We start from the raw sequence: 20,405 nt of genomic DNA, 5'->3' as shown, positions 1-20,405 counted from the left end.
AAGTGTCACTCCGAAGCTTATGGAGGACACCACGCTGGAGATAGAACTGCACATAAGGTATTGCAATCTGGTTTTTATTGGCCTACTCTCTTCAAGGATGCCTGTAAGTTTGTTTTATCTTGTGATGAATGTCAAAGAATTGGTAATATTAGTAGACGTCAAGAAATGCCTATGAATTATTCACTTGTTATTGAACCATTTGATGTTTGGGGCTTTGATTATATGGGACCTTTTCCTGCCTCCAATGGATACACTCATATTTTAGTTGCTGTTGATTACGTTACTAAGTGGGTAGAAGCTATTCCAACTAGTAGTGCTGATCATAACACTTCTATTAAAATGCTTAAGGAAGTTATTTTTCTGAGGTTTGGAGTCCCTAGATATTTAATGACTGATGGTGGTTCACACTTTATTCATGGTGCTTTCCGTAAAATGCTTGCCAAATATGACGTTAATCATAGAATTGCATCTCCTTATCACCCACAGTCTAGTGGTCAAGTAGAATTGAGTAATAGAGAGCTCAAATTAATTTTGCAAAAGACTGTTAATAGGTCTAGAAAGAATTGGTCCAAGAAACTTGATGATGCATTATGGGCATATAGAACTTCATATAAGAATCCCATGGGTATGTCTCCGTATAAAATGGTTTATGGAAAAGCATGTCACTTACCTCTCGAACTAGAACATAAGACATATTGGGCTATTAAAGAGCTTAACTATGATTTCAAACTTGCCGGTGAGAAGAGGTTATTTGATATTAGCTCACTTGATGAATGGAGAACCCAAGCCTATGAAAATGCCAAGTTGTTTAAAGAAAAAGTTAAAAAATGGCATGACAAAAGGATACAAAAGCGTGAGTTTAATGTAGGCAATTATGTATTGCTATACAACTCTCATTTAAGATTTTTTGCAGGAAAACTTCTCTCTAAATGGGAAGGTCCCTACGTTATCGAGGAGGTCTATCGTTCCGGTGCCATAAAAAACAAACAATTTCGAAGGCACAAATCCGAAGGTGGTAAACGGTCAAAGAATCAAGCACTATATCTCAGGTAATCCTATAAATGTTGAAACCAATGTTATTGAAACTGTAACCCCGGAGGAATACATAAGGGACACTTTCCAGAACGTTCCAGACTCCGAAAAGGAATAGGTATGTGGTACGGTAAGTAAACCGACACCAAAACAATTTTTAAGGCAATATTTCTCCGTTTTGGAATATTTAGAAAAATAGAAAAATAGGTAGCAGTCCAGGGAGGACACGAGCCCTCCACAAGGGTGGAGGGCGCGCCCCCTACCTCGTGAGCACCTCGTGTGCCCTCCGGACTCCATTTTCCTGCACGATACGTATTTTGGTCGGTAAAAATTCATTATATATTCTCCCGAAGGTTTTGACCCTCGTATCACACAAATATCCCCTGTTTTCGTTTCGAGCTGTTTCCGTTGCAGATTTGAGAATTCCGGAGACTCGATCATCCTTCTATGAGGGTGAGCCTATGCCATGGAAGGGGACGACAAGCTTGCGTCATCAACAACACCTCCACCTCCAACAACAAAGAAGGAGACCTCATCACATGGGTATGGGCACTCCCCTTGGCAACTGCCAAGCTTGGGGGAGGTGCCCCGGTATCGTATCACCATCACAACTCCTATCTTTACCGTTTTTCTTAGTTCGATCCTATTAGTAGTATCTTGATTTAGTAGAATAAAGTCACGGCATGATCTAGTTTTGAAGTTTGCTTTATGATCCCTCTATGCAATCTAGTCCGTGAGCTATATATAATAAAGATTAGTGTTGAGTCAAGGGCTTGATTATTTTGCCATGATCTTGAGTGAATAAAAGAAAGAATAAAAAGAAACAAAGAGTTCATATTGATCTTATTGAGAGTAATGACTTCACATAGAAAGAGTATGATGATTAAAAAGTTGTTAGGAGTTGGCAAATATAGCTTTAGTCATCGTGGCAATTAATAGGAAGTAATAAGGAGAGAGAGGTTTCACATATAGATATACTATCATTGACATCTTTCATAATTGGGAGCACTCATTAAGTATGACATGCTAAAGAGTTGATGTTGGACAAGGAAGACAACGTAATGGGTTATGTTTTCTCGCATCTCAGTTAAAGTATATTGTCATGGATCATTCAAACATGTTGAGCTTGCCTTTCCCCCTCATGCTAGCCAAATTCTCAGCACCAAGTAGAGATACTACTTGTGCTTCCAAATACCCTTAAACCAGTTTAGCCATGAGAGTCCACCATATCTACCTATGGATTGAGTAAGATCCTTCAAGTAAGTTGTCATCGGTGCAAGCAATAAAAATTGCTCTTTAAATATGCATGACTTATTAGTGCAAAGAAATAAGCTTTGTACGAACTTGTTGTGGATGCAATAAAAGCGACGGACTGCATAATAAAGGTTCACATACAAGGGGCAATATAAAGTGACGTTCTTTTGCATTAAGATTTTGTGCATCCAACCATAAAAGCGCATGGCAACCTCTGCTTCTCTCTGCGAAGGGCCTATCTTTTATTATTATCCTCTATCTTATGCAAGAGTCAAGGTAATCTTCACCTTTCCCTTTTTCATTTTATCCTTTGGCAAGCACTTCATGGTGGGGTAATCCTGATATATATATCCAATTGGATGTACGTTAGCATGAACTATTATTGTTGACATCACCCAAAGGTGAATAAGTTTGGAGGCAGCATTATAAGCCCCAATCTTTCTCTGTGTCTGATTGAAACTTCATAACCACAAGTATTGCATGAGTGTTAGCAATTATGAAGGACTAAGTGATAGTTGAGTATGTGGACTTGCTTTTAAGCTCTGACATAGACTCCTTCCGATGTTATGATAAATTGCAATTGCTTCAATGACCGAGGTTATAATTTGTTAGCGCCTAATAAGGTTTCTGATTCATACTTTTGCATTGTGAAAAGATCATCACTTGAACATAAGTAATCATATGACAAATCTATATATGTTGCTGTTATGAAACAATCATGATGCCTTCATGTCCGTATTTTATTTTTATCGACGCCTCTACCTCTAAACATGAGGACATATTTATTGTTATCGGCTTTTCGCTTGAGGACAAGCAAGGTCTAAGCTTGGGGGAGTTGATACGTCCATTTTGCGTCATGCTTTTATGTTAATATTTATTGCATTATGGGCTGTTATTTCACGTTATGTCACAATACTTATGGCTATTCTCTCTTATTTTACAAGGTTTACCATGAAGAGGGGGGATGCTGGCAGCTGGAATTCTGGCTGGAAAAGGAGCAAATATTGGAGACCTATTCTGCGCAACTCCAAAAGTCCTGAAACTCCACGGAATATCTTAAAATAAATAAAGAAAAATCGTCGCCAAATATGAAGGCCAGGGGGCCCACACCCTGCTCACGAGGGTGGGGGGCGCGCCCCCCTACCTCGTGGGCCCCCTGGTGGCTCTCCGACGCCCATCTTCTCCTATATGAAGTCTTTTGATGAGAAAAAAATCATAAGCAACCTTTCGGGACGAGACTCCGCCGCCACGAGGCGGAACCTTGGCAGAACCAATCTAGGGCTACGACAGAGCTGTTCTGCCGGGGACACTTCCCTCCTGGAGGGGGAAATCATCACCATCGTCATCACCAACGCTCCTCTCATCGGGAGAGGGCAATCTCCATCAACATCTTCACCAGAACCATCTCATCTCCAAACCCTAGTTCATCTCTTGTATCCAATTCTTGTCTCTAAGTCCGGGATTGGTGCTAGTAGGTTGCTAGTAGTGTTGATTACTCCTTGTAGTTGATGCTAGTTGGTTTACTTGGTGGAAGATCATATGTTCAGATCCTTCATGCATACTATTACCCCTCTGATTATGAACATGAATATTCTTTGTGAGTAGTTACGTTTGTTCCCGAGGACACGGAAGAAGTCTTGCTATTAGTAGTCATGTGAATTTGGTATTCGTTCGATATTTTGATGAGATGTATGTTGTCTAACGTCTAGTGGTGTTATGTGAACGTCGACTACATAACACTTCACCATTATTTGGGCCTAGAGGAAGGCATTGGGAAGTAATAAGTAGATGATGGGTTGCTAGAGTGACAGAAGCTTAAACCCTAGTTTATGCGTTGCTTCGTAAGGGGCTGATTTGGATCCATATGTTTCATGCTATGGTTAGGTTTACCTTAATACTTTTGTTGTAGTTGCGGATGCTTGCAATAGAGGTTAATCATAAGTAGGATGCTTGTTCAAGTAAGAACAACACCCAAGCACCGGTCCACCCACATATTAAATTATCAAAGTACCGAACGCGAATCATATGAGCGTGATGAAAACTAGCTTGACGATATTCCCATGTGTCCTCGGGAGCTCTTTTCCTTATATAAGAATTTGTCCGGCTTGTCCTTTGCTACAAAAAGGATTGGGCCACCTTGCTGCACCTTATTTACTTTTGTTACTTGTTGCTCATTACAATTTACCTTATCACAAAACTATCTGTTACCACTTATTTCAGTACTTGCAGAGAATATCTTGCTGAAAACCGCTTATCATTTCCTTCTGCTCCTCGTTGGGTTCGACACTCTTACTTATCGAAAGGACTATGATAGATCCCCTATACTTGTGGGTCATCACACACCGACACACCTTGGTTGGGCCCTCTGACAGTCACGTTCATGCAAGGGATACCTAGTTGAGAGCCCCACTTTAGCGCCTTAAGTGTGCTGCTGTGGGCTGGCCCAGAAATAGGTATGCCCTGCTCGCTTGCTAACTTCGCTCATTCGCTACCTTCGCTCGGGTGAGACACTGACTGGTTCATTGGTGACTTTGGAAAAGAAAGTATGAATCTAAAAAATTGTATATATAAAAAAACCATTGACAGTTGACTCACCATTGACCTCTTCAAAACAGTTTATGCGTTTGAAAATGTTCATGAATTTTGAAAACAATTCACCGATTTTTTTAAAGTTGGCAGATTTGAAAAAAAGTTCATGGATCTGAAAAAAGTTCATCGATTTTAAAAGAAGTTCACAGATTTGAAAAACCTTCACAAGAAAGTTAGCAAAAAACCGAAGAAAAAAAGTTCATGAAATTTGAAAAAAGTTCATGCATTGTAAAAAGAAATAGGAAAGAGGGAAAAAAGGAAAGCGGAAAATACAAACCAAAGAAAAATGAGCCAACCAAAACCGAAAGAAAAAAGAAATAATTGTCCTTTTTAGCGTTACAATTTGATGCACAACAAAAGAAGGAACAAAGAGTACGTAGGCACAGAAGGTGTGGTGCCCAGTTGATCGGGGTTACTACTCAACCTTGAGGTTCCGAGATCAACTCTCACTTACTTCAGTTTTTGAAGTTTGAAGAAACGAAAAAAAAATTAAATGGGGAGAGCCCGGGAAGGAGGGGGGTGTGCACCAGTTGCCGGGGAGCAATAGGCGTAAGGTGAATATTCTCGCATATGCTTGTTTGCTTTTATCACTAAGTATATTTTATTTTTTGTTTTGTTTTCTATCTTTAGTTGTGGTATGAAAACATAAAATACAAAAATAATAATTGTACTTGCACCTTCTTGCCTAGCTTAATGACTTTAAAGAAAGCGCTGCCTGTGAGACAACCCGGAAGTTTAAGAGAGTTTTTTCTTTGTTTTGTGTTCTAATAAAAAAAATCAGAAACAAAAAAAGTGGGGAACCTAAAACATTTTCAAAAATAAGTGATTGAAATGTTATGCATTGAAGAAGTGAGGGTCGACCTTCAACACTTGTGTTCATGCTCATGAAAACACTATAAATCTTTTCTTGTAAGTTTACCATAAAAATATTTATCCCCATGTATAAACCACTATACCAAATATAAAGTACAAAGTTTGCCTTTAGGATGTTTAAATTGAATGTTTGATGTGTGATGTGCAGAAACAATTTTTTTTGTGTAGTATTTGAAGTATCATCTTTTCTTGGAACATGCTCATTTTATGAAATGTTTACATAGTACTATCATACAATCTATTTATTACATCCTAATTTGTGAAAAAAATAGAATTGTGGATGTATATGTTAGAATTAATTGCTAGACTATTCTATTTAGAAGATTGTTGTTATTGTTTTGTTATCTGCGTATATTTGAGTATTCATGAATTATATTATAAGATATAAATTATGAAAATGATGGTATACAGAAGCTAATTTTTGAAAATAATTATGCATCTTTTCTTGGGATAAGCGATATATTTTTATGTGTACTAACGTCTCTAATAAATCTTGCGAAGTTCTGTATGGATGATGTTTTTAAGACTCAGGGGAAATAGCGACATGAGAGAAAGTTGGAGAGATGAAAGAGCTCAAGCTTGGGGATGCCTCCCCAAGAAATTATTTGAAGAGGTCTCAAGCTCCAAGCTTGGGGATGGCCCGATATCCCCTTCGTCTTCTTGAACAACTATCGGTATGTCTGGTTGAGCCTATGTTTTTATTTATTCACATGATATGCGTAAATTCTTAGAGCGTCATTTTTATTTTTATTTTGAATAAACAAACACATGATGGTTGGGGATGATTTCTTTATGGTTCTTGGTTGATTTATAGAATGCTCCATGCACTTCACTTATATCTCTTGAATATAGCTTTATAAAATGCTCTTCGCGCTTCACTTAGATCTTTTGAGTTTTGCTATTTAAAGAAAACTCAATTTGCCTCACTTATATCTTTTGAGTTTGGATATTAGTCTCTCTATATTTATGTTATTTGTAGAATGCTCTATGAAATTAACTTATATCTTTTATAATATGGATGCAATTATCTTTGAAAGTGGGTTTGAAAAGGTCAACTTTAGACATTATTGATCCCACTATTTCTGAGGGTGACACAGTTCATGTGGATTGCATTATATCTTTTATATGCATTTTTCTAATAGTAATTTGTTAAGCATTGTATAAGTATGATGATTATCTTAAAATTGGGGTACCTAGTCATCATCTCTACTTCATTGGTTGCTTTATGTCTGCAATATAGTCCTGAAAGATTCGTGAGATACTTCATTACCACTTTATAATATGTTGAACTTAATGTAGGGATGCTACTTGTTATTAGAATTATCATTGCCTATGTGATCAAAGGTTTGTTCTATTCTAGTATTCATACTTCAAAATTTATTCCTTTTATCATCTACCTACTCAAGGACGAGCAATGATTAAGTTTGGGATGTTGAGGCCAATTTTATAATTTTGGAAGCAATTTATATTATGTTGAACTTAATGTAGTGATGCTACTTGTTACTAGAATTATCATTACCACTTTATAAAAGTATTCATGCTATGTTCACATCTTTATTTATAATTTTGGAAGCAATTTATATTATTCATTGGACTAACATATTAATTTAGTGGCAGAGGCCAATTTCTGTTTTCTAGTGTTTTTAGCTTTTCAGGAATTTATCCAATTTTCGCTTACATCTCCAGTTTTTTCTGGCATGCTAAAGAAGTTGTGTCAAAACGGCCTAAAAATTTCAGATTTTTCCTGATTAGCGATTGTTGCCAAGAACACAAAAGCAATGATAGCTTTTCAACAAATTTATCAGGACCTGCCAGGTTTCTGGTTCATTGGATACATGAGACTAAAACTGGGCAGAACAAAACAAGTCTACCCTTGAGCAAACGAAAATTTCAAGGCCAAGTGCACAAAAGCTAGAGCTAGCTAGTGGCAGCCAGAAAGCCAGAAAGGGCAAGCGCACAAGCCCGCACCAGTTCGAGAGCGAGGCCGGATTAAAGATGTCAGCTGAGTACAACACCACCAAGCTGCTCCTAAACCAAATCAATTATGTTCGCGTGCGTGTGGCAAATTGCTGTCTGATCGAAACAAACACCCGCACCACCCCATTAGACCATCTCCTTCTTGGTTTGCTCGCCAGCCACCTAAGACTCACCGGTCAAACACCCTGCAGTCTGCTTAGGCGTCGGCACAGCAGTACAACATCCTTGGAGCCGCCTTCATTCGGATCGGCGTAATGCAGGTAACACATATCTATATATGTTGCCGCGGCAGAGAAGGAAGAACAAGTCGCATCACTAGTACTCAAAGTTCATGGCCTGCACACTTTGGACTTCAGATGCCACCAACTGGCATCATCCCTTCAGCTGCACAAGTTACAGAGAGAACCCATCAGCCCAAAATCAGAGGACGTTAAGAAAAAAGTAGAGGACAAGAAATATGGCAGGTATTTTGCATACCCCGAGCTCCATCTCGTGCACAACGAGCAGACAACACCATTAGATTCATGACCACTTACTACTCAATAGACATGACAACAATCATGTCATAACAAACTACCACTCTGAATTCAAGACCATATTAATATTAGCAGAGAGTACAAATATCTAGCAGCTGATTGATCATACCAGAGGCTGAAATAACAAGTCATTAATTATACCCAACCATACCTCACGCAATTTCAGAAACTTCAACACGCACAAAAAAGAGGTTTATCATGATTCAAGTCTCAAGTATTACTGTCAGACACCGCAAGTGAAAAATGGGCCTCAATCAGTACAGATTATCGATGCCTCAGTGTGCTGCTTCAACAAACAACAACCCTAGTCATGACCGATTTAGCATGCACTGTAGTGTGGATAACAAGCTGAGAACTGTCTAGACTGAAATGGATGAAATGTGGCCAAACCACATGTATTGAGGCACATACATATTGGTATTAACATAAGAAAAACACATTCCTCAGAGTGTCTGTCATGAGGAATCTTTGTCAGACTAAACGCACCAAGTTAAGAAGTAAATCCTAATTGGTCGTTCTGGAGACCATGTCATTCTAGTCTATAAAGATCTCATATAAAAGGGAAAATAGCAAGGCCAAGCAACTCATTCAGAAAGTCACTGGGTCACCCAGTACACCGCGTCAGGCTTGTGACCCACTGCCTCAAACGCCCTTGCAGCATCTGCAAGCCGTCCTCGCCTCACATACATGTGGACCACCTCAGACACGGCGAACTGGTTAGTTTCCACGCCGTGCATGATGGCGTTGACATGCAATTGCTGGCCGTAGCACATGTGGTTCTCTTATTCTGCGCATACCGCGGGGATAGTCGACAGGGGAGTAAATAGCATAAAACTACTACTTTACAGGTTAGAGTTCCAAAAAATTACTGGATATTTTTTTCTCAAATAACTACCAATTCAGGGGTCGGCTGTTTCAAAAAACCCAAATTCTTCGTTGCTAACATTTTAAACCGGTTTATGACAGGTCGGGCCCGCTCCTAAACAATCCGTTTGTTGATTGTTTTATTTGACCGTTAACTTATTGTGGGATCCACATGTAAGATGTTTCTTCTTCCTCCATTCTCTCTTCTCTCTCTCTCTTCTCTCCTCCTTGCCCAAGCTCCAGCACCTCCACCACTCACCGACGACCACCTCCACCACGCGGCCGCGCCCAGGAGCAAGGCGAGCAAGGGCCGCCACAAGCCGCGAGCGCCGGGAGCCGCGCAGGAGCAAGGAGAGGGCCGCCGCGCGCCATGGCGAGGGTTCAGGCCGACGCGCCCAGGAGCACGCGCTGCCGCGAGCTGAGCGTCATGGCCAGGGGCTCGGGCTCGGGCCGCCGCGCCCAGGAAGAGGGAGGAGAGAGAGAGGCCGCTCGCCTGGGACTTCACGGCGGTTCCAGCCGCGAGCGCCGGGAGCAGCGCAGGCTCCGACCGCGCGCCATGGCCACGAGCAGCGGCAGCGGTCGGCCGCCTCGCCTCGCGCCTCGCTGGTACGGGCCAAGGAGCACGGGCCTCCACCAGCCGCGCCATGGCCAAGGGCTCCGACCGCGCGCCATGGCCACGAGCAGCTGCAGCAGTCGGCCGCCTCCTTTCGCCTGCCAGCGACCTGGCGGCCGGCGAGCCGCCGGCGTCGTTTCCTCCGGGCGCACAAGTTGCCAGGGGCCCGATTGCTTTTTCGAAAAACATTTAGGGACCCGATTGCTTTTTTTAGAAAACTTACAGGGGTTTTCTCTAAATGCGTAAAGGAATTTAGAATAACAAAGCGACACTGACATGTGGGCTCCACATGTAAGGTAACGGTCAAACTGACGGTCACACAAACGGTTTTCTTACATGCGGGTCCCAACTGTCATAATCACGATCAATAATAAAGCACTGGACGATTAGAGTTTTTTGAAACAGCCGACGTCTGACTTGATAGTTATTAGAGAAAAAAAATATTCGGTAGTTATTTAGAACCCTAATCTGTAAAGTAGTAGTTTTATTCTATTTACTCGTCAACAGGGAGAAGCTACTCCTGGCAACTCCGGAGGACATCATGTCCCTGAAGACGTAGATGGCCTCGTCCAGTCGGCTGTCTTGGTGGCACGCTGTCGATGAAACTAGTCCATGCTGCTTCGGGCACTGGCTCCTGCGAAGAACACCTCATCGTGTGAAGCACTTGCCGCGCACTGTCCTGCCGGGCGGAGAGAACAGCGCTCCGCGCGCCTCTATCGCTGGGCTGCAGACCTCGCCGGGCGTAAGCTGCCTCCGTTGCCGGAGCAACTGGATGCAGTGATCCGTCGTTGTAGAGTACATTTCTTTTCACCAATTAGCACATACTCCCTCCGTAAAGAAATATAAGAGCGTTTAGACCACTACTTTAATGATCTAAATACTCTTATATTTTTTTACAGGAGTAACAATTAATGACTTTACCGAAAAATCATTTGCTAATTTATTCATAGCAAAGCTGGACCGGCCAGCCATTGGAATTAATTATTAACGTCGAAAACTTTGCTTTACTGTCAGGTGTCAAAAAAAAAACTTTGCTTTACTGTTGGTCCAGATCTAATCTCGTTCTTTGCACGAATATAAGCATATAATTTACTGCCAAGAGGGGACCAGGCCTTGTTAGTTGAAATCAAAGGAGCTATTTAGCCTGCTTTTCTTTTCCTTTTGAACACGACCTCTTCAGCTTGCTGATACACATACTCCCAAGTTAAGTAGTATTGGATTGCAGCTGCTCTTTAGTTCTTCCTGCGCTATTCCTCTCCTTGCAGAAGTCTAAGAGGAACATCTACTTCAGGGTAAGATCGGTAAGATCAATCATTGAGTTCACAGGAGCATACTATTTTCATTCCATTTTCAGTTTACCTTTCTGCATGGATAGTCTGTGGAACGGTGCAGCTAGGTAGTACAGTATCATCTTCTTCCAAAACATTTACCATAATGTGGAGAGCTGATCGTCTTCCTTCATCCACCATATGCAGGCGCCAGCCATGTCATGTTGGGATAAGTTCGGTGGAGGGTCACGTAAGAAGCTTGTTGAGGACAGTCGTTGGACAGAAGTAGACATAGCCAACAGTTACGCCCTGTTCATGGGCTACCTGTCCATGGCCGTCAAAGGTCTTGGTTTCCTGGTGCTTACTTGGACCACCGTCGTTCTTCTTGGCGGTTTCATTGGCGACCTGCACAACAATGATTTTTGGTGTCTTGCATTCATTACCCTTGCGCAGACGGCTGGGTTAGTGCCTGCTTGTTACTTCTGCCTAATTTTTCTTAATTCCTGTTTCTGAATAATGGTATTTTGTTGCTCTGTATTTTTTTCCGTACAAAGTAATTTGTCTTGTCAAAACTTATCTTGTCACTATCTAACTTGGAGGTATATATGAACAACAGGATCTTCGATGTGTTTCTGACTGAAAAGCTGAGCTATATTGGAGATGCATTTTCTGGCATCGCATATGTTGCATACGCCGGAATGTCGTACAACATATGGCGAACTGTTCATGCTCTGGTCTTTGTCATTTTGTTGTGCCCTCTGGTGGCTGTCTACATGGGTGGGTTGGTAGTTTCGGCCGTGCTTTCGGTGTGGCGTCTTATACAACAAGATTACCATGCTGACGGAGTCAGAAACCTGAAGAAGGCGCTGGTCGTCTTGTATTCCCTTGTCCTGCTCCAGGGTGTGATTTTCTGCTACAAGATCATCAATGGTTGGGCAAAGGGGTCTATAGTGAATGCAGTAGTTGACCAAAGAGGCTTTGATAAGGATTTTCGTGATGGGATATCGGATTACATACGTGAAACAATGATCGGATGTGAAAAGGACCCATCTTCCGTTAAAGGAAGGAACCTCATCACATATGCTGTGGGCCTGATGGAGTCTAAGTCGCCTGACGACTACATTTCCGGGGTAAGGATCCTGGACGCTTTCGCCAAAAAACTGGAGGAAGCAGTGAAAGAGGTCAATGGGGTAGACGACCCACACCAATACACAGGGGAGAATATACTCAAGAAACATCTGATAATGTCTGCACCCTCTCCTGATATAGTCCAGAAGCTACTGCAGACGTTGGGCCACATAAGCATATATGACAGAGAGACGAGGGGGCATGCCGCAAGGGTAGTGGCGAGCATTGCTCACGACATCCATTTGGAGAAATATCCAAAGGCAATTGGCTACATATCTTCCCTCCTTGACACATACGAAGAATACAGTACTCTCCAGCCATATAGGGGAGACTGGCTATACGAGACATATGAACAAGATTTCAAGCAAATATCCTTGCCGGTGAACCAAGATGACATCGTTGAGCAAGGGGACTATGATGTTGGCCTTGCGAAAACCTGCAAGAAGCTGCTGGAGGTTGAGAGAAGTGACCATGACCTTGTGCAGGCGTACAAAAGGCTGGTGGAGCAAGGCTTTCGCATCCTTCGGAAGCTCGCAGCCAACAATGACAACTGCAGAGTCATTTTCGGCACCCCATGTCTGCTGCCAAAGATTATGGCGCCTGTGACCTCCGACCTACTCCACCACCGCAATGAGGATGGCCGCATGAAGCACATTGACAATGCTGCATGTTACAGCATAGTAGAAGGTTCAATGAAGGTGATTGCCCAGCTCATGGCTGCTACAGGGCAGATAGGCACCAAGCTGCGTGATGAAATCTCATGCAGTATGGGATTGATCACAGCCATGAGGATGATTCTCGAGTGTAAAGAATGCAATGAAATGCTGCAGAAAATAGCTATTTGGATTCTCACGCACGTACACCAGGATGAAAATTCCAGTCCAGGGCATGAAGGGACACAAGAATTCATTACGATGTTGGTTGACATCATGACCCATGATAAAAAGTACAAGGAGGCTAGAAGGGTGGTAGCAGCTAAAGCGCTGGTGGCTCTATCATCCGAAACCAGTAGTGCCAGGATTATCATTAAGTCAAATAACAATGTTATTCACAGTCTGACTAGACTGATTGTTGAAAAACAAAGATGCTCACAAATGGCAGCTGAAATCCTGGAAAATGTATGCATTCATTGCAACGGTGATGTTCAAAGCCTCAAAACGCTGAAGGAAGCTATGCCCATTGCGGTTCCAAAGGTAACTTACTGCCATTTGTTTTATTCTTGTATTAACTATCGACCACAATGCTTAATTACCAGTTGTATTCTAGAAAATACTGAATTGCCGGTTACCAAAAATATGGAATTCCCTTCTGACATTGTATTGGCGGATATATGTATCAATATTCTAACGCCGCCAGGGATTCCCTCTTATTTTGAAAAAAATATACAAGTATTCTAGGATTGCATAGTGTAGGTAAATATGTTCCTTTCAGTGTCATGCCTGTCCGGCAAGTTAGAGGATGTTATTAATAATAATTGTACACATTCTTGCTTAACGAATGACAAGCAATGCGCTTGCATGCTTTCGGAAAACTATCATAGATGGTGTGATTCTGCTTTTAACTATTGCCTCCTGAAACCCAAAAATATTGTTTCCATTGCAGCTGCTTGAAGAAATACTTTTCTGGCCAACAGAAGAAAGACATATAGAAGGAACAGAAGTTAATCGGCTGATACCAGAACCCGACGTAGAAAACCAATGTGATGATTCCCCAGATAATGGCCAGGCAAACAACAACTCGTTGTCCGCTCAGCAGCAAGGGTACAGCTCGTTTCGCATGTTATCTCGTTGCGTCACAATATGGGGTGCGTTGATAAGTGCAGATCAGGACTTGACAGATCTATTTACGGAAATCCCCCCTGGAGGCGGTGGAATTAGCTTCGTGATGAAGCTCAAAGAGATCGTTGAAAAACATGAGCTCCCCAGACCCGTCTGCCTGAGAATAAGGAAGCTTGTCTGTAAGATGGTCATATCTATGATGAATCCCAAAGGCAGTTATGTCAATGATGGGCTGACGAGCTTGATGGCTGCACTGTCCAGTGCTTCAGATGACATGTCTATTCTTGATGGCTACATGGTTTTTGGACCAAGGCCTTTTAGAAGTCTTGCTTCCCTCGTGGAAGAAGCGCAGGTGCTTGTGGACAGAAACAAAGAGCTTTTCCAGAGCCAAACCCATGCTTCAAGCTAGTGGTAGTGGAAAGGGTGGTGGCAAAAGCGCAGGTACATGTGAACAAAGAGCTTTTCCAGGGCCAAGCCCATGCTTGTACTAGTGGAGAGGGTGGTGGTGCGAAGGTTGCCAGCGATCTTTTGTTCAGTTGCTCTGTTTAATTAGCAGGCGGCTAGGGATGGCCTGGCTCTTTACTTATGCTTCCCTTTCTGTCATCCTAAAGGAGTGCTCTTTTCTTCTTTTCTTTTGATGGATAAAAAGTGTTTCTTTTGGTTGTAAACATTTTTCTGGGTTGTGTAAAAGAGCGAAGCTTTATAAAGCTGAGCTGTATGCCTTATGGGCTTTTAAATTGAGACTTATCATTGTGGGAACCGTGCTTGAACGGGAGAAACTAATTGGGGGGCACCCTCTGCGGAGGTTACTCTCTATGTCCGCGGAAGCGCTTCAGCGGCTCCACGTGGTGCACCCCAGCTCCGCCATGTATCGCATGATGGACGCTTCCCCTACAGGGACAGTATTTTTCGTTACTTTGGGTTTTTTCCCTCAGTTTTCATGTTTTTTCCAGTTTTTTTGTTTCTCATTTTTTATTTTCAGTTTTCCCTGGGTTTATTTTGTTTCTCTTGTTTTCTTCAGTTTTTATCTGACAGGAGCATGTGTGTGTAGTGCTTTCGCGTGGAGCACAGGTTAGTGTTTCCGCCTGGCAGAGAGCACAGCTGTGCTTCGCGCAGGAGCACAGTTGTGCTTCCTTGGGAAGCACAATTTAGATTGTATTGGGAGTACAGTTTAGTTTATCTTGGGAGCACAGTTTTGCTTCACCGGACGGGAGCACAATTAGTATACTTGGGAGCACATTTGTGCTTCTCCTCTACGATTTAGCGCTAGTTGAGAGCACAGTTTAGTTACACTGGAAGCACAAGTTACTACTAGTTGGGAGCACAGATTTGCATGATTCTTTTTTTTACTGAAACCTATCATCATGAAATCTAGTTTCGAAGATCTCGGCATATGAAACGCAAAGGCGAAAACGGTTCATGATTTGGGCACAGATTAAAGAGATAAAACGTTTTGAAAAAATGAATCGACAAAAAAAGGCACAAACAGTGAACCTTCCATCCTCACGCCCGGGGTGAGACAAACCCATCAAACTCTCTAGTTGCGACAAGTGGCAGACCACATAGTGTTGGGGAGCTAACCCTCTCTCCTGCCACTCCAGTGGCAGCAGCCACCCACTCTTGTGTTGAAGATCGTCGAAACGTCTTACTCCCTGTGGGAGGCCGCGTGTATAGATGATCTTACATCTGGAGGTACTTGTCCCACAAATCTGCGGCCGTGCCATAGGCAAGTATCCTCATTGCAGCCGTGCACTTCTAGTAACCAGAAACCCAGTGGTTCCAATGGCATCCTTCATGATGAGGACCATCAATGGTAGATGCGATTGAACACTTGTCGTTGCATCCGAAATCGATGGCAGAAATATGGCTTGTAGTTGAGAACATGCTCCTCCCACGCACCACCGTGTTTGCAAGAACCGCCCTAAGTTGTTTCATCCTCATATTCCTCCTCCTCATCCAACGAAGACGACTCCATGAACTCGTTGTGGAAGTACTCGTCTGAATCCATCGTGTTTGCTTCAAAGTAAACAAGAACCTCAAAAAAGTTGGCAATGGCATTTGACCAAACACTGTCGGGCGTGGTTTCTGCCATGGACGGCGGCGGCAGGTAGCAGAGGATACCCGGGTTGCGGCCGGATCCAGAGTGGAATGGCAGCAATGTCCAACACGAGAAGGCACCTGGGTGGAGCGACATAGGTCCGACAAGGCCTGGGCAACGGCCAGGTTGGTACAATAGTGGCGTCGGTCACCGAGGAAGCGGATGCAGAGCACATGCAGGGGACTCCCCTACATTTGATTCAGGTTTGTGGGATTTCAGACATCCAGACCAATCCAGACAAATTTGATGACCGCCAGGTGGATGAAAAAACCGAACATTTGCGGGCAATTTGGTGATCGGTGTTAGAGTTGCCGTAAGAAGTGTCGCACAACAATGCATAGGTGTGGCGACGCTATGTAGTAGTGTCCTTTATTGTTTAATTAATCTATTTAACCGATCTAAAAAGTGAGTATTCCCATCCCTCCCCCATCTAGAGAGGGGGGGGGGGGGGGGGGGGGCTCGTGGCGAACGCTATGTAGACGCGCGAAGGAGGGACTGGATGGGGTAGTTTAACTTCCACTATCCAGACATAATGCGAAGGTGATAATAAAGATCCTACTATGATTCTAATAAAAGGTCTTCTACCATTACTAAAATGTACAGCAGAGTTAAGGCTTGGCTGAAACTTGCTTAATTATTCCTACCTGACTTCAGAAGATAAGTCTTCCGCCTCCAAAGAGTCCTGTGAGCTGTGAATTGTGATCGCCATCTACAGCCCAATTGCTAAACCATGTCATGGCATAGAACTCTTCCTCTGCAATCACAAAATAAAAAAAACGTTCTCTTCAAATCAATTCAAATATCTTTAACATCATTTCCAAGCATGAGTATATGACAGAATTTTTTAACAGAGGCAGAGCTATGTGTTAAGCTCCACCACTGCATACGAAAGTAAGCAGTAAGTGCCATGAATATATTCCAAACAGAAGTTGTTGCAAGGCTCGGCAAGCAGAATTACTTGCATAATGACATTGCCAAAGATAGTGGCAGTAAGTGGCTAAAGCAAGGCATCGGAGATGATATTTTTCATGGCCTTTCTCTTCTATTCCCTCTGTTCCATAATGTAGTGCCTAGAGATTTTTGCGAAAGTCAAACAATACAAACCATATTTATAGAGAAAAGTAGGTACATCTAGAATACCAAATACACATCATTGAATACATCATGAGTTATATTTTCAGAATGTACATGTTTGGTACTGTAGATGTAGACAGTTTTCTCTATACACTTGGTTAAAGTTGGCAAAGTTTGACTTTCACAAAAATCTATAGCACTACATTGTGGAATGGAGGGAGTATATGATTGTACTGTTCATGAAGACATCACATTATGGTCATACCTGTGGATGAAATAAAAGGTTTCTTAGATACATGCAACTAGTCTCACACATTTCTGCATCAGTATATCTGAACATGAAACATCAAACATTACATGATTTTCAAATACCTTAATCACCTGTTGCAGGCCAGAATAGATGTTTTCCAATTGCTAGATACTGACCTCCACTTAATGCTTGCATTCCATGCAGGTTAGTCTTCAACTGCATTTATATTGAAGTACAGATTATTAGCGCACTGGCATTTTGGTTTGCAAATGCATAAATGTAGCATGCAGCTAAATGAACAAACACACAGATAAAACACCAAAAGGTGCTCGCAATCTATTCAAAAGCGCCTATGTCGACTGTGCGATATTGAAAGAAAAGAAATATTACTGTCTATTCTCAAACGCTCCAATGTAACACCCTCATTTTGCCTAAAACTTCTATCAGAGTGCAAGATATGTCATCAGCAGTGACAAGAAAGTGAATGAACTAATCTTGAATTGGCTATCCAAAAAAGGAATAATCCTGAAGAATTTGACAGATGGATTTGCATTCAATATCATGCAACAGTTACTGACTATTGATTATTGTCGATGTGGACTATGTAGGAGAGGGCGAGAGGCCCTAATATTATAACAGAAATGAACCTAGATCGTAGTTCTGCCTTCTACAGCAAGATAACGCATGGCATAAACTGCACAAGACATACACAAACAAAACATGGGGACAAGCTATGCTGAGAGTGACAGGAGTGGTGATTGGCAAAAGAAAGAGTGGTTTAGAGATGATTCACACAAAAATTCTGCAAAAAATGTGACTAAGATGTAGGGTTTACCAAAAAAAAGAAGAAACAAATCATGTCAAGTAAACTAAAGAAATATAGGTCAATGCAACACATTGACAAAAAACCAACCGATGATAACTGTGTCACTAGAATGTTTTGATAACTTTAGACAATATGTGTATCAATAAATGTTTGGCTTAGATCAATGGTCAAGCGATATAAATAAGGCAGTTAAAGAAAGATAGAGATGACATCAAAGTATATATTTTTTTCAATCTGAGTGAAATGACCATTATTAAACCTAAGCAAACGTGCATGTAAAACCGCTAGTTTCAATGATTGGATAATGACGTGCCATAATCTAATTTCCAGCAATATACGTCACACTATATACATACACACAAATAATGCAGCAAGCCAAGTAAATCCTTATTGGCCGTTCTGGAGATCATGTCATACTAGTCTATAAGGATCTCAATAAAAAGAAAATAGTAAGGTCAAGCATCTCATTCGGTAGGTCGCCCAGAGCACGCCGTTCTAACAACATTTAGTCCAGGAGGATCCATTCCAGCAGGATTGAGATGTCCTCTCCTCCCTAAGGTACACCCTTTTTACTCTATAAAAATGTATTCCCCTTTCTTCGGCACAGATCATACTGTAGATGTGCAGTGCAGCAATCAACGATCTCATTCGGCAGCTCACCTGGAGCAGGCCATTCCAACCACATTTAGTCCAGGAAGATCCAGTCCAGCAGCTTTCATCTGGTACATCATTCTGGTGGCCTCTCTGTACCGCCCACCGCGTGCATACCCCATGGCCATGGCATTCCAGCACACAGCGTCAGGCTTGCCACCCACTGCCTCAAATGCCCTCGTGGCATCTGCAAGCCGTCCTTGCTTCGCATACATGTGGACCAACCCAGACATGACGAACTGGTCTGTTTCCACGCCGTGCTTGATGGCATCGCCATGCACTTGCTGTCCATAGCACCTGCAGTTCTCTGATTCTGCACATACTGCAAGGATAGTAGACAGGGAGAAGCTGCTCCTAGGGACTCCAGAGGACACCATGTCCCTGAAGACATAGATGGCCTCGTCCAGCAGTCCGTCTCGGTGGCAAGCTGTCATGAAGCTAGTCCAGGCTGCCTCGGGCACTGGCTCCTGGGAACAACACCTCATCGCCTGAAGCACTTGCCGCGCACTGTCATGCTGATTACTTGCGATGTACAGCTGCAGCAGCGAACTACCGGTATCACCGCAGACTCTCTTTGTCTTGATGACGAGGGCGTGTACCTGCTGACCAAAGCCCCTTAGTCTGCCCAGCCGAGCACATGACCGCAGCACTGCCACAATGGCATGGCCGAGCAGATCACCAGCGAGCCCCTGTTCTTCTTGGCACATGCGGGTGAAAAGCCTTATCGCTTCGTCGTGGAAACACCCATCGGAGTAGGCCGACACCATGGTCGCCCACGTGATGCCGTCCTTGACGGGAATTTCGTCGAACACCTTGCGGGCGGCCGCCATGTCGCCACAGGTCGCGTAGGCGAGTAGCAGCCGGTTGGCCAGCGGCAGGGGGAGGCCAGACGCGGCGCGTGTGGCGGCGACGTGGGCGTGCACGGCGGCTACCTCGGCGGCATCGACGGAGTCCCTGAGGAGGGAGACGTAGACGTCCTCGTCGGGCGCGACGCGGAGCAAGCCCATGAGGCGGAGCACGTCTCCGGCGCCCGAGGACGACCCAGAGCCAGAGGACGCCGCGCCCGTCGATGGTTCACGGCGGTCGTCTGGCTTGCCGTTGGTGGGGGCGTCGTTGGAGATGGGGAGCCTTGGGCGCGGGAGGAGAGGCGGCGGCGGCGGTGGTTTAGGCGGCTTCGGTAGGGCCAACAGCCGGTGCGTTCTTGTTGATGTCGTGGCCGGGGAAGCAGAGGCGCTGATGAGCAGACCGCGGCGGCGAGAGGGGCGCGGGGCCGCGGCGGTGGTGCAAAGCGGCTTCGCCGGGGAGCAGCGCGCCATGTCCAGTCGCGACGGCTTGCTCAAGTGGAGCCCACGCGTCAGTGTCTCTTACAGTATCAAATGACAGTGGTCTGGTATGGGCTGGCCTGGGCTTCATTCTTAGCGTGTAAGGGAGCTGGGCTCGAGAACAGCAGCGAAGGGCTGCCCCTATGTCTCGCCTGTAGCGAGACGTAGGGAAGCCTCGCTCAACGCGAGAGTAACTCGGGCCGGCATAGGCCCGCGGAAGGCCACAGCCTCGGTTTCTCTAAATATTCGAAAAAATATATAAACACTATACA

The 20,405-nt window shown here is 43.6% G+C and overlaps 2 protein-coding genes across 9 annotated transcripts; one reads left to right on the top strand and one right to left on the bottom strand.

Annotated features, from left to right (window-relative positions):
- Positions 1-7,528: 7,528 nt before the first annotated feature.
- LOC125553008 (Tetratricopeptide repeat (TPR)-like superfamily protein) lies at positions 7,529-20,187 on the bottom strand. Of its 6 annotated transcripts, XR_015601735.1 has the most exons (5): positions 18,821-20,187; positions 17,457-17,550; positions 16,969-17,080; positions 16,655-16,764; positions 7,529-8,109 (listed from the first exon to the last, which is right to left on the bottom strand). XR_015601735.1 is itself a non-coding variant. In XM_087519085.1 (3 exons), exons 1-2 carry the CDS (start codon positions 20,125-20,127, stop codon positions 17,547-17,549), a joined length of 1,311 nt encoding a protein of 436 aa, XP_087375211.1. In that variant the 5' UTR covers positions 20,128-20,187; the 3' UTR covers positions 17,368-17,416; positions 17,511-17,546. The 6 variants fall into 6 exon arrangements, 2 of the variants coding, with proteins under 2 accessions (XP_087375211.1, XP_087375210.1); XR_015601736.1 differs by lacking the exon at positions 16,969-17,080 and having other exon boundaries at positions 17,466-17,550; XR_015601734.1 differs by lacking the exon at positions 16,969-17,080 and having other exon boundaries at positions 7,530-8,109.
- Positions 8,128-14,671, top strand: LOC125553007 (uncharacterized). Of its 3 annotated transcripts, none has more exons than XM_048716737.2 (4): positions 8,128-11,030; positions 11,214-11,467; positions 11,623-13,327; positions 13,737-14,671. In XM_048716737.2, the coding sequence occupies exons 2-4, from the start codon at positions 11,223-11,225 to the stop codon at positions 14,319-14,321; spliced, it is 2,535 nt and encodes an 844-aa protein (XP_048572694.1). In that variant the 5' UTR covers positions 8,128-11,030; positions 11,214-11,222; the 3' UTR covers positions 14,322-14,671. The 3 variants fall into 3 exon arrangements, with proteins under 3 accessions (XP_048572694.1, XP_048572693.1, XP_087375209.1); XM_048716736.2 differs by having other exon boundaries at positions 8,128-11,039; XM_087519083.1 differs by lacking the exon at positions 8,128-11,030 and having other exon boundaries at positions 11,208-11,467.
- Positions 20,188-20,405: the final 218 nt, after the last annotated feature.

This window comes from Triticum urartu, chromosome 4A (assembly GCF_056163025.1).
Source record: "Triticum urartu cultivar PI428250 chromosome 4A, HENAU_Tu73, whole genome shotgun sequence".
NCBI classification, from domain to species: domain Eukaryota; kingdom Viridiplantae; phylum Streptophyta; class Magnoliopsida; order Poales; family Poaceae; genus Triticum; species Triticum urartu.
This window is presented reverse-complemented; position numbering and strand designations above follow the sequence as displayed.